Raw genomic sequence first — 14,566 nt, 5'->3', positions numbered from 1 at the left:
TTGCAGAGCGCGATAATGTATTACGTAACGGGTCTTATCGTTTAAAGTGGCCAGCAGCTTCTCCTGGCTCGCGCCCGGCGGCTTCTCGCGCATCATGCAGAACGGTAGGTCCGCGTGTTTGTCGTGAAGCTCGCGCGGATACTCCAAATCGACCTCCAAAATATAACCCTCGGGATGATCCGTGGGTATAACGGAGACATCGAGATTGGCAGCGTCCTCGATCCATTGGAATCCATGGGTGGGCAGCGGCTGACACATTGCCCACCCATACAGATTGTTTACGTCGTAATACATGAGATATTTCGACGGTTCCGCCGGTTCGCAGTCCCGCATATACCGATTGTTGGCCCTCTCGTAACGATGGGAGCACTGACTCAAACCACCGCGTATACCGCGCTCCACGAACAGCAACATATCCACGTCCGTGAAAAGCTCCAGCCTGATTCCCGTATGCTTCAACATCGCGTCCCAGGTGAAGCCCGGTAGCGTATAATAATGGGCTGGATCCAACTCATAATTTAGCATGCAACTATCGCGAAAACTTTCGAAAACATCGTTCAACAATAGGACATCGGTCTTCAGGTACAGGTCACTGTACTCCCCAAGTGTGCGCATGTGGAATTTGGTCCATACCTCTACGGCATGATTGTATGCTTCCTCGCTGATATCGCTGTCGGTCAGTCTGTTGCGAAACGACTGTCGCGGTGGTAAAGCCGTCTCTTCCAATCTAGCCGCGCTATCTATATAGTCGTAAGGAAAAATACCTTTCCTCGTAAGCAAGTCGAACTGCTCGACGCTCAATTCCGAAAATTGTGACCTCAAATTTGTCAGCTGAGATTCCGCCAAGTACGAGCTCAATTTGTCCAAACTGGAAGCCATAAATTTGAACGAATCGATAAATCTCAACTGTATATTATATTTTCGCAAATATTTGGTAAATGAAATGTATTTTTCCTTATGTACAGGCAGCAGATGTACCGATCCCTCGTACAAATTAGCGATCGTCTCGAAAATGAAATGTGAATCATAGCCGGAAAAATTGTGGAAAATGACTGGAATGACATGCGAATCTTTGAAATTTAAATTACAATTATTGTGAGCCGGTCCTCTGTATCTGCCGGTTAGATGATCGTGATCGCGAATTCGTAGTTGATTCGGAAGAAACGGCTTTTTGCATATATGACAATTGGGGTCATTATAGTGACGCGATCGTTCGGTAAGACTAAGATCACGCATGGGTACGATAGTGTCCAGTTTCTCGCTCGCGATGCGCGCAATGACCTCGAGCTCGCGTACGAACCATTCGATGCAGTCGGCACCCCGATGAGCATCGTATTTCGAGAGTGACGCATCGCGAGCACTTTTTAAATAATAGCCTACACTCATAGGTTCATGCTTCTGATAAATATCACTACTGTTCGATTGTTCAACTTTTGATAATATGCACTCCAGATCCGCGTATACGACGAATGGCACTCGTTCCCCATTTTTGATGTTCTTGAAGGAAACCCAGCGATCCTCGGACTCTCTCGGTAACATCAATCGGAGATTATCGTTGAGCTGCGCGCAATCCTGCTCGTGCGACTCCAGCCTCTCCACTGTGCGAAAGTAGTGGAGACATCTAAAAAATTTAATATAAAACATATGCAGTTATATTTGTATTTTTTCAGTATTATTATTATTATTATTAATACATACCGATCGCATACATAATGAGCATTTTCTCTCTTGGTGAATTGGCTTCGCACCAGTCTCGAGAGATTCCTTATGCACATAAAATGTGCAGCTCCCTGTTCATCGTTGACGAGAAGAAGATTAGCATGCCTCGATCTCTTCTTCTTCGTCACCTGAAGAGGCACAATTCTGCTTTTTGCGTCGCTATTTTGCTCTTCATTCTCCAAGGTGAAGATGTTCACCGACACGTCGTTATCCACCTCGAATTTCGGAATCTGTTTTAGCGTAGTCGGAAAGGTTAGGCTACCGACGTCTAAAACCGTCCGAAAATGTGGATAAGAGGACGTGCGCTTTGGATTAGCCGTAGGTTTTGCCGGATAGAGTGCCGCCGTCACGGACCACGCAAAACATGCATTATCACTGGTTTCTAAATTTATCAGAGCTTTCCTACTCGTGATAGCGGATGGCAGATTAATTTTACAACCCGCGTGGAACGGGTTAAAACGATTAATGTTAACTATTAAATAATGAATTTTGTGCAAAGCCCATCCACTATCACGCTCTTGAAATTCACTTAATTTTTTCATTATAACGTCTAAAATGTTTTTCCTATACCAATCACTAAAATTATCAGTCTTATACAATGTAGCATTAGTCGTACTAATGTTTTTATCACCACTCTGGTCCTTAGAGATGAATTGTCCGTTAAATACACAATTAACCTTAACACTATTTGCACTAACAAATACCTTATCTATACGCGTACGCACTAATACTTCCGCGTCTACTAAAAAATCCTTAGGCTCTATATAATTACTATTAACTACCATGCCGCTGCATATTCGACTTCGAAACGCCGAATCAAGCTCCTCCCAGGTAACTCCTTGTACGTCATTGCTACAACCAGCCCCTGATTTAATATAATTCAATTCCCTCTGCGCTCGTAGCAACAGACACTTTATACACGCGATTTCGGCAAAATTCTTCTGACGCGTTCCAACGGGTAAAGCTCGATCCGCGTTGCTCAATCGTCGAATATGCTCGCGACATTCCAGTACCCACGCATCGTACTCATTCGCACTATTAATTGTAAAAAATTTTCTTCGCAATTCAGTCGACATTTTGTGTGTTTCTTAAAGAAATGACTCTGTCATACGGTGAACAACAACAACAATAAATTAATAATTGCGAATGCGTCTCTCGCGAAGAGTAACGCTTATATATATATCGAATAGAGAATGGAAGTAGGGGTATCTACACATCCCATTGTTTCGTCCGAGATGCATACTGACATTGATATACATTGTTTTTTTTTTTTTTTTCAGAAGTCTTTTATTCCTTTATATATTGATCATATACAGATTTCATAAAGTAAACATTTTGCAGTGAACATATACCATAATGATTCATACACTTGGGTAACGGTGGTTCGAAATTTTTACTCCATCCAAGACTAAATTTACCCCACTCACACTCCTTCGCATTGTATATATTTTCTAAGTTGCAAATTTTTCTCAACCAATCATATTTCACCCGTCCTTTCACGAAAATCCAATCCTCTCCCTCGTACGACGTTACATACTTTCTTATTACATCTTTATGCTTGTAATAAGGTGAATGACCGTCGGTCCAATTGAATCCATGTCGATTAAAATAAAGCCAACTTTAAAAAAGAAAAAATTATATATAAAACATTACATTTTAAAAAAAAAAAATACTTACTCATTCTGTTCTCTCTCGAGATCGCTCAACCAAGCTTCTTGAAATGGTGGTGAAAATACATTGTGATACACTTCATTATCACGCAACACCGCAAATTCTTTAACTATAAAACTCTTGTCGGTCAATATAAAACCTTGAAAATCAACGAATGTCGGTGTCATTATCGTCGTCGTCAGTCGCTCGATGCAATACTGAACGATCTTTTTTTTGTTGCATTTAAGAAAATATTAAAATTTAATGTTTTTTTTTTAGGAGGGGATATTTTCTAAGATTTTTTTCCCATTGTTAGTTTCTTCGGAAAAAAAATATCTTCCAGAGATTAAGAAAGAATGGACTCCTTATCGAATGTAACTTTATATTTTTAAAAAATCTTTCTCTCTCTACGGAGATATTTCTTCGGAGATGCTTCATTTCAGTTTTTATCTTCGTCGAGAATAGCGCAACAATGCATAGAATAACTCACATAATGGATATAGAAGGTTTCTTAGTTTATAAAAAAGAACTTAAATATAAAGATATAGCTATAATTGATTTAAAAAGTAACCAAATTTCTTACGCATCTTTTCGTTTGCGTGACAGTATGAAAAACCTTAGTGAAAAAGACAAAAAAACTGTGTGGTTTTTGCTAAATATGGTGCATGGTATAAAATACAGTGATACGGGATTCGAGAAATACGAGCAGGAGGATGTGGAAGATTTTATTAGAGGTTGCCTAACGTGCGAGAATCCCGTAGTAGCCTACAAGGGAGGGAACATTGAAAAAAATCTATTGAATAGGATGAATGTGGATAATATTAATTTAGAAGTGTATGGTTGCCCTAAGTTTAAGGATTGAATTGAATTATATGATTTTGAAAAAACACCGTGCAATTTACACGTTCGAGAGAAGAACTTGAACAATGAACGTATCCACTGTCCGTACGAGGAGGTATCAGTTTTTGCCAAATGGATAAAAGCAAAAATGTGATTCTTTAAAAATCATAGAGAAATAAAGAGGGGAAAACAAGTCCTCGCAGCCTCATTCAATGTTACAACATCGTCGGTGACAGTAAGAAAAAATGAGCTGCGAAAAGTGTAAATTAATCATGATTCAAGAGGATATTGTTCCTCTTTCACCCACTCCTCCCAGAGAATTGACAGAGGAATACGTGAATCGAATTAACGATTTCTTCAATCGTTACTTCGAAGAGTATGAACGGAAACTGCATCATTATTTGCATAAAAACTGTAAGTATTTATTTTATAATATTTTTACATTTCCATAATTATTATTTGTTTGTAAAATTTTTTTCTTCAAAAAATAAAGTGAAGAAAGACGAAGAGACTGAGGAAAAAGATATTGAGTCAAAGGAGACGAAGAAGGAAGAAGATAAAGAGGAGAAAAAAATAGAGGAGAAGGAGGAGGAGGAGGAGGAGGAGGAGGAGGAGGAGAAAATAGAGGAGGAAGAATGTAAGTATTTACTTTATTTTTGTACCTTCTCATAATTATTACCTATTTGTATTTTTAAATTAAAGTGAAGAAAGACGAAGAGAAACAGACCGGGGAAGATATTGAGCCAAAGGAGATGAAGAAGGAAGAAGAAGAAGAGAAAAAAATAGAGGAGGGGGAGGAGGAGGATGAAAAAGATAATGCGTCAAAGCAGACTAAGAAGGAAGATGAATCACCACATTTCTTTTTCTTTTATTATTAAATTTTTATAGAATAGTTTAAAAATTATTGTAGAAATATTATTGTAAATATTCCCCTTCCTATTTCATCAGGGGTAAACGGAAAGAAATCTAATACGTTTTGATTAAGAGATGTAACTCAATCTAGAGTAGAGATAGATAAGGATTATTCGTACTGGAGAGCAATGTCGACTTCAGTAGTGTTTCTGACAGTAGACAAAATGAATTCGAACCAAAAAAAAATCAGTTTACCAGACAAAAAAATGACATTGTTGGATTATCAACAAACAGGAAAGCCTGTAGCTATAGTAAAGCCAACACCGCGGTTAGTAGTAGGACGAAATACATGGAGGCTTCTGCAGCAGCAGCATCAACCACTTCGAAGACCTGCACCGCTTCAGCCTAATGCTGCTGCTGCTGCTGCTGCTGGTGCTGGTGATTCTGATAATGTCAATAATCAACCTATACCACGTCTTTAGCCACCAATCGGTAAGAAAAGTTTTAACTCTTCTAACATTAAGTACTTCATGAAATTAAAATTTAAGACTAATAATAATAATAAATCATTTTCAATTTTTTAATCGCAGATTCTGCTGCTGCTGCTGCTGCTCCAGTTTAAGACCAATATTATCATTACTATTATTGTTATTGTGTGTATATAATATAATTATTAAAAATATATATTAATTTTATTTAAAAACTACAACGATTGTTCAACTAGCAAACCCCTGCTCCTCAACTTTGAATTCACGTGAAAAATGATAAAACGATATCATCCAAAGTATGGACGAGGTAGTAGAAGAGGAGGATAATAACCTGTTAATAGCTATTGTGAAGTGGAGAAATCTAATACGTATTGATAGAGAAAATAATAATAATTATACATTTCGTATTGAGCTTACATCTCTACCATTCTCAGTCTACCGAGTTTGCTTGACGTGATAGTTTCTACAAAAAAAAAATGGGTGTAATTAAATTGTACAGATTATCTACTGAACAAAATATTGAAAACATTCTAAATATGGATGAATTAGTGGAGGAAGAAGAAGAAGAAGTAGATTTGGAAGGAGATTGGGGTGAAATAGAAGACGTGAATAACAACGCGTTGACCGCGATTGTGAGAATGTTGAGGAAGAAGCTTCAGCGGCATCAATCCACATCAAATATCCAGTCTGATGGGGATAATGACGATGATGATGATGATGATGATGATGATGATGAGGTTCATCTATCAGATTTTAGTAGTGAAATGGAGTGGGAGGGTATTGATATGGAGCAAGAAATTTCTCCAGAAAATATATTACGGTTCGATGAGGATAATGACGTTCTCCAGCTACTGGAAACCATCAACAATCGGTAAGAATCAATGAAAAAAAAAAAAAAAAAAAAAAAAAAAAAAAAAAAATTTATCAAGTGCTTGGATAAGTAGTATAATAAATATTTTTTCTCGTAGATGATACCGCTCCTACTGCTACTCTCACTACCACTTCATTTTTATAATATTTTATTATTAAATTCAATTATAACTTTTTTTTTTATGTGTGTTATTAAAAATATATTTATAAATTTTAATTAAAAAAACAAAAAAAAAAATATCGTTCATTTCACAACCTCACAATTCTATTTCTCCTTCTCCTTCTCTTTGACTGCGTTCCGCTTCTCGGATAGGAGGCTAATACGTTTTGATAAAGAGTAGACTAATATGTATGTATTGATAAAGAAGAAAGAAAGGTATCAGATTAACTACAAAATACGTGTCTAATCAGTAAGTTCATATTTCATTGGAAGATCGTTTTGCATCTGAGCGACTAGTGACGAAAAATCTTGAGATCATTTTAACGCTAGCAACGACAGTGACAATGTTCTGTGATACACCTAAAAAACGAGACATTTTTGAGGATAATCCTGATTTTGATGCCTTGATTGAAGACCTTGTGGGGATAATAAGTGAAATAGAGGAACAAATAGAGGAAGAGGACGAAGATTTGTTGAGGAATCCGGAGGATAATCCTGAATTTAGCGCCTTGGTTAAAGAACTTGTGGAAATAATGGGTAAAATGGAGGAAGAAGTGCAAGAGGACGAAGATTTGTTGGGTGACGATCCTGATTTGATAGTACTAGTTGAAAAACTAGTGGAGCTCAGAAATCGAATACAAGAAGGGCTACAGCAAGCGGAGCAAGAGCAGGTGGAATAAGAGGAAGAAGAAGAAGAAGAAGAGCATGAGGAGGAGGAGGAGGAAAACGAAGGATAAGCAGCGAAAGCCTAAAAATCTTTTTGTGATTTTTGTAAGTATATTTGCTTTGTTAAAATAGTTATTACAATACCAAAAAAAAAAAAAAAAAAAAAAAAATAACAAAATGTTTTTTAAATATGTCCCAGGTGAAAAATATGGCCACACAAACGGAGTCCATTGCTACAAGAACTGAGGCTACGCAAATGGAGCCTCAGATAGATCTCACACCACATTACTGGTGTACAAATTGTACAAAATATGGTCACCTACGCATCAATTGTTCACTACCAGAGTGGTGTAGCATTTGTCATAAATATATACATCATGCAATTGAATGTAAAAAAAATTTCTAAAAAAAAACATTGTAAATAAAACCTTTTTAATACTTCAATAAATTATAATTAAAAAAAAAAAAAAAAAAGATTCCCTTTTTTCTAACTTACGAAAAAAAAAAAAAAAAATATGGGGGAGCGATCACTGGATCGCTCTTTACGAGTATTCTCTCTCTCTCTCTCTTTCTCCAAAGCGTCTACACTATTCGCCTTAAAAGAAGTCGGTCGCGCGGGCACCCAGGAGCGTAAAGACTCGGTTGGGCACCCCCCCCCAACTCTCATCCCAGGAGCGTCAAGATTCGCTTGGGCACCGCTCTTTAAGGAATTTAAGGTAAAAGGGGGAGGCCACATTTGTACCCCCCCACCAAAGGAGTCAGAGGGGGGATACACGCGACAACTATCGGTAGTTAGCGATACCGACAATCATCGATGGAATCTCTCTCTCTCTCTCTTTCTCTCTTTCTCTACGTCCACTGCTTAACGTAAGAGGGGGGGGGGGGGGTCACGTGTGTACCCTACGAGTTTAACGTCGGGGGAGGAGGATGCGCATGCGCACAACCGCTCGAGGAGAGGGGGAAATTCCCCTACTTCCCTTGCCCCCGCGGGACCCCGACCCCCTCGTCCACCGGTCATAGAACCATCCTAGCTACTCTACTTGTTACTATCCCGAATACTCGTTTGTCAAATACTATCTAAAGGATAGGGAGACAAACCCAGGGGTATTATCCATAGAAGCGCGTATAACAACTTTAATCGGACCATTATTGTAAAGTCGAAAAATATGTCGTTACTTAAGTGGTACTGATTAAATGATGCTACTTATTCATACGGTCATTTGCCCGAATGAACTCTGCCAAATAGCAAATACTCAAACAAACTAAGGAAATTAAAATGTAACGCGTTTTGTAGGCGAGGTTAGTCGCCGTAAAACCGTTCGGTTCGATTTGACCGAGAGGGATCAAAATCAATATGGACAAGTTTAATATGGACAATAAGAACTGTTTATTCAGGGCATAAAGAAATGAAACAATTATTTACAATGTTTTTTACATTATAACCTTAACCTATTTATGTTTGTGTTGTTTGTGTACTGCCGCTGCAGGTGTATACGCATGTGTGTTGGTTGCTAAGTCGCCACATCGCAGGTACAAAATTCGCCCGCTGGCAGCACTTCGGTCGGTAGCCACACGGAAGGGCTCGGATAGGCTGCGCGGCGGTCGGTGGCCTCAAGGGAGAGCCCGGCAAGCCAATATGGCGGTTAACGGGGGGGGGGGGGAGCTGAAGAACGGCATTAATCCCTGAAAAGAAATGGCCGTTGTTCCGGAGAACTCCTGGACTCGGCCGTTAGCATGGGCATAGGTTGAGGAGCGGTGCGGATGACGCGGAGAACTCCTGCGCCAGGATGTGCTCGGAGAACTCCTGCGTAGGATAGGTTGGAGATGCATCCGGAGAGCTCATGGATACGGAATGCTCAACTGGGCCGGAGCTCGGTCTTATATACCCAGTTGAGCCGCCGAAAACGGCATCGGCGCTGCTGAGCGGCCGTTCTGGGTAGTTAGGGAGGGGCATGGCGAGAACACTATACTTTGCGCACGCTATAGTATGGGCCGCGTTATCGACACGTTCGCCACAGCTCTCCCCACCACGCGGTATCGTGCATGGGGCAGCAACAAAGTAAGCGTCTCGTCACATCTCCCCCCTTCCTACCAGACCGAAAGATGGTCATTCGGTCTTTTACTTCTCTTCCGCACTCGGATTGGCCGGATGGTGGGGCCCGTCTCGTCCAAAATTTCTCCCTAGGGACTTTTCCGCGGCAGTTGGCAGGCCTGGTGACTCAAACTGATGGCGGGCTAGCGGTGAGCTGTCACCACGTACGACCTGTCAACTCGGAGAAGAAGTTATAACATGGATGTTTTTAGGCCTCCCAGCCTCTGTGCGGACCTAGGGGTTAATTTTGGGAATACTTCTGGCCCGGAATAAATTTCGGGCACTGAAAAATGCTCACTACTTCAGGTTTTTAGGCCTGAAGTAGGAGTGGTTGTTTGACCCTCGTCGTCGCAGGATCCAGCAGCCGGTGTCGGTTTCGACGCGGAGGCGAGCGTTCTGGCGCTTCAGCTGCCGCATCTCCACTCGGTGCCGTATCTCCTCGGGGATCCGGACCATGGAGGTTTCCCGAGGGATCTCCAAGGCGGGCGTCGAAAGCGGCACCAGCTTCGATGACGGCAGCGAAGCCGGGCTGGGACGAGGGGAGACCCGGTGGATGGACCTGGGGCTCGGTGTCGCTGGTTCCGTTGGCCTCTTCGGCCGGTTCGGCGGTGGCGGCATCTTCAACAAATCTTCAAACGACCCCGTGGAGGTCGGAGGCATTAGTGCGTCCAGTTCGGCCTCTATCTCCCGGATGGGAGATAGTCTCGCCGGCACTGGAGCTGTTATCTCGGCCAAAGTGGCGTCGATGTTCAGTTCCAGGACGTCGGGGTCGGCCGACCTGGTCGCTGATCTAATCGCGGACAGAGCGGGGGCGGACGCTGGCACAATTACCGGCGGGCCCGGAGGCGCGGAGGCGCGGGGGCACGCAGAGAGGCGCTTGGCGCTAGAGCGGGTGGAGTCACGGGGGCCTTCCGCTTCGCGGCCAAGCGGGCCACTATGGTGGCGCGGCTGACCGGGCATACGGTCGGGCGGTGACGTCGGGCAGTCGGGTCTGCTGGGGGTGTCGGGGGACGGGGAACACCCGTCTCTCCACTGAGAGAAAAAATTATTCGAAAGAAATAAATATCATTTGAATCGAATAAATTAGCTGCTCTAATACTCCTAAGCGAGCGGTTTATTTAATTGTATGAAATATGCTTCAATCTAACACATAATTTGTTTAAAATATTTCATTAAAGCAAACAAAATATATTTCATTCAAAGGGGTCTTTTTTAAAAGAAGAAGAATTCATAATCATTTCGAACAATTATAAGTTTCGTTTAAAAAATATTTACTTGAAACCACATTTGACTTATTACAACCACTAAGCGAAATTTTGGTTGAAGTCGATATTTGCTCCGGTGAACTGTATATTTATTCCACTATAACAAATATCACAATAACTGAAGGAAATATTGATTTAAACCAAGTGTACATTTGTGTCAACCACTAAGCAAAATTTTGGTTCAAGTCGATAATTCCTCCGGTCAACTGTATATTTATTCCACTGTAACAAATATCACAATAACTGAAGGAAATATTTATTTAAACCAAGTGTACATTTGTGTCAACCACTAAGCAAAATTTTGGTTCAAGTAGATATTTCTTCCGGTCAACTGTATATTTATTCCACCGTAACAAATATCACAATATCTGAAGGAAATATTTATTTAAACCAAGTGTACATTTGTGGCAGCCACTAAGCGAAATTTTGGTTGAAGTCGATATTTTTTCCGGTCAACTGTATATTTATTTCACTGTAATAAATATTACATTATCTGAAGTAAATATTTATTTAAACCAAGTAAAAACTTGTAACAGCCACTAAACAAAATTTTGGTCGAATACGATATTTATTCTAGTCAATTATATAATTTTTTGATTAGCTTAAATTATATTTTATGTGAAATAAATATTGTCCCACGTAAGTATATATGTGTTAAATAGTAAAATAATAATTATTCGTTTTAAATAATGTAAGTTACTGTGAAAATCATTATATTTCAATGAAATAAATAAATTGCTTTATTCAGATAAGAATACGATTAAAATAATAAAACGTAAGCTCAGTTTAAGTTACCGATTTATTTCTTTTAAACAAATATCATTATTGAAGTGATGAAAAGATTATTTGAATCAAAGAACTCCTTTTCTCAGTGACGCATTATTGTTTTTATATTCTGCGACGTTACAAGAATTCCATGGCCCACTGAACTTTTGCCTTTGTAATACACACTAGATTTGAAGGATCGTTACTTGCATGTTATACATGCATGTGGTTCTTCTATCCCTGTGCACTGGTATTTTACGTTTAATCCTTCAAATGAGTACTGAAAGCAACTTCACAAACGTGCATATTAACTAATTTGAAATAGCAGATTATTTGAATAAAAGTACTTACTTGTGTTGACGTGCTGATACCTGTGAAGAAATGAAGTTTTTAAAAAGGTTGATATTATTGATGTACACATATACACATTTTACACTTACCGTTAAGGCAAATCCATTAAAGTTCTCATTTATAGTTATAAACACAATTTTGCTTATATACAAGGTACATGTCACTGGGCCACTTGCGAGAAACTTGTAAACAAATTACGAGAGGAAATGCCTTCTAGCGGAATTTTCAGTAATACCAATTTTTAAGACACTTATTTGTTTGCTCTGATAAAAGACCTATTTCCTAATGATATATCCTTTTTTTGAATCATACATTTGTACATTTAAAATGAATAAATGAAAAGCTCAGAACTAAACGAATCAGTCATTTGAATTAAACATAATAGATTTGGAACCTATAAATATCTAATTGTTTAATAAATAGATATTTAAGAAAATAAACAAGACACTATTCTCTACAAAAAAATAACTTATCTGAATAAAATAACAGAATATTTCAGCGAAATACTTGTTTGTTTAACTTAAAAAACTACATAATTCTTTAAAGAAAGGTTTGTTTTATTTTAAAATTGATTTATTTGGTTTACTTATGCTTCAACTGTAGTCAAATATGTGTTGACATTAATTATATTTGGTATTTCTAATAAATATATGCGAACTAACAAGGAAATAAATGAGTCATTTCAATTCAAAAAAATATATTTGAAACATTTGGAGATTTATTTGTTTTAAATTTACAAATTTTGGAATCACTGCAATCAATTGATTCCTGGCATAGAATAATTTGTTTTTAATTAAAAAATTAAATACTTAAATTAAACAATGAATATTTCGATACAAATTACGGAACATATTAACCAAAATATATATATTTATATTTTTAAAATTAACAACATGGAATACAAATCTTTCCGTTTGATATCTCATGAAAATTGTATGTCTTATAATCTATTAAATTTTTAAGCTGAATAAATTCATAAAGAGATGTTTGGTTAATTTCAAATGCATGGATGTGTTTATTAAAACCAATAGTATTTATTCTTATAGCAATAAAATAAATCTCATTATTCTCTTTAACTAAAATATACCTTATTTTACTAAACATCTCTTTATTCAAAGTAACACATATCCCCGGCTTATACATGGTACTGGAAACTTTAACCCATTTGACACACTGATATGCATCATTTTCTAAATTAAATGGAATTATTATTCTTAACTGTTCATTTTCTAGTATTTTGACAAATTCAGAATCAATTCTCGGACCTAATTGTATATCATCAAAAAATCCTTCCTTTTTGAAAAATCTGTAATTAAGATGCAATTAATGCTTTATTGCAAGTGTGTGCGGCGGATTTTTACGCGAAGTAACCGTACAGGCTATTTCTTTTAACTTCTTATGTTTTGCTTCAAATCTTATAGCGGATAAATTTTTAATAGGTCCGCATTTTCTAATAACTAAAGGATAGTGGATCAAAAAATGATACTTAGGCTTCAAACTGTCAGCAAATAGCTTTAAATATAATCTATGATGTTGTAATATAATGTTAGTAAGTGAAGTTAATTTCTCTTCGGAAATTGTGGGTGCCATTAAAATACATATCAATTCTCGTAATAGCCGTCACAGCTCCTAAACCTTGTTATTTTCCGGAACGAAGTCACCTATTATGAAGCCTACATATTTAATGATACACAGCATTTCAGAAGCTGAACATATTATAACCTTTTTTCTTAAAGATATATCAGAAATGGATGTCGGTTTATTCAGACTTGATCTATCACCGAAATCAAAGAACCTTAATCTCGAATTAAACGTTTGTAGAGAAAATAATTGTTCGATCATAATGAAATGATACAAGATTTCGCCCAGCTCATATCTGCATATTCCTTCCATCATATCATGCATAATATCTACCGTTATATTTTCAGTGATATGGAAGTTTTTTAACTCATTCAAAATGCACTCTTGCACAATACCGTTACTTAAATTTTCCAAATCTAAAATATAACTGGCTTTTGTAGGGTGAAGTGATGTCATCAAATAACTGCTTTTGTCTTACAGTTTTACATGCTGAGCATATACGACAACAATAATTTGCATTGAAACTCGTACTAAGTCCAAATAGCTCGTTCAAACCTAAATTATCTCCTATAAAAGCAGCTAGAACAAAATAAACTGTTTTTACTTGACCATTCACATTTATTGTAACTCCATTTGTTTCAGGGACCGACAATTCTTCAACTAAATGTTTAAATACCTTATTTATACCAAAGGATTTTACATCTTTTGTTCGGTGAAGCTGTGCCAAAAAAATATTTTCAAGTTTACTTCTGTACTTATGCGGGATACATGCTATAGTGTAATATATTGCGCCCAATTTTTGTATGACGCTATGTGAACCCAATGGGTTATTTATTTCGAAATCGTCGAAAAACAGCAATAATGGTAAAACTATTTTCCCAGTAAATTTATTTTTGATCGTTTTCCATATTTCACCGTCCAATATACTCTTAAAAAGTCCGGAGTCATGTTCATTTTGAAGTTCGGAAAAAATCTGATCAAAAACATTTGGTAGTTCTAAAAATTTAGTAAGGGTAGGTACCATCGGTACAGATTCTACAATAACGTTTAAAATCACTACTTTATTACATCCATTTACCCTTTGCGGCTATAGAAGAGTATCAATAGTATGTGTAATTGGGGGAATAAAAGTATGCGAGTCTTCAAGAAACTTTAAAGTCAAATATTCAGATTTAAACAATTTGAAAACGTCTTCAATTATAGATAAAATGAAAGCAGTATTACCATTATTGCAATCGTTTAAGTTTACAGCATTAATCTTCAAGAT

The 14,566-nt window shown here is 37.8% G+C and overlaps 1 protein-coding gene across 1 annotated transcript; it reads right to left on the bottom strand.

The window, feature by feature from the left end:
• Window positions 1–13,347: 13,347 nt before the first annotated feature.
• LOC136781937 (uncharacterized) lies at window positions 13,348–14,323 on the bottom strand. The gene is made up of 2 exons (XM_066740971.1): window positions 13,786–14,323; window positions 13,348–13,730 (listed from the first exon to the last, which is right to left on the bottom strand). The coding sequence occupies exons 1-2, from the start codon at window positions 14,321–14,323 to the stop codon at window positions 13,348–13,350; spliced, it is 921 nt and encodes a 306-aa protein (XP_066597068.1).
• Between the last annotated feature and the right edge of the window lie 243 nt (window positions 14,324–14,566).

The sequence above is a fragment of the Prorops nasuta genome, unplaced genomic scaffold (assembly GCF_024137725.1).
Source record: "Prorops nasuta isolate Cenicafe-Biocafe unplaced genomic scaffold, Cenicafe_Pnas_1.2 PNAS00024, whole genome shotgun sequence".
In the NCBI taxonomy this organism is placed as follows: Eukaryota; Metazoa; Arthropoda; class Insecta; order Hymenoptera; family Bethylidae; genus Prorops; species Prorops nasuta.
This window is presented reverse-complemented; position numbering and strand designations above follow the sequence as displayed.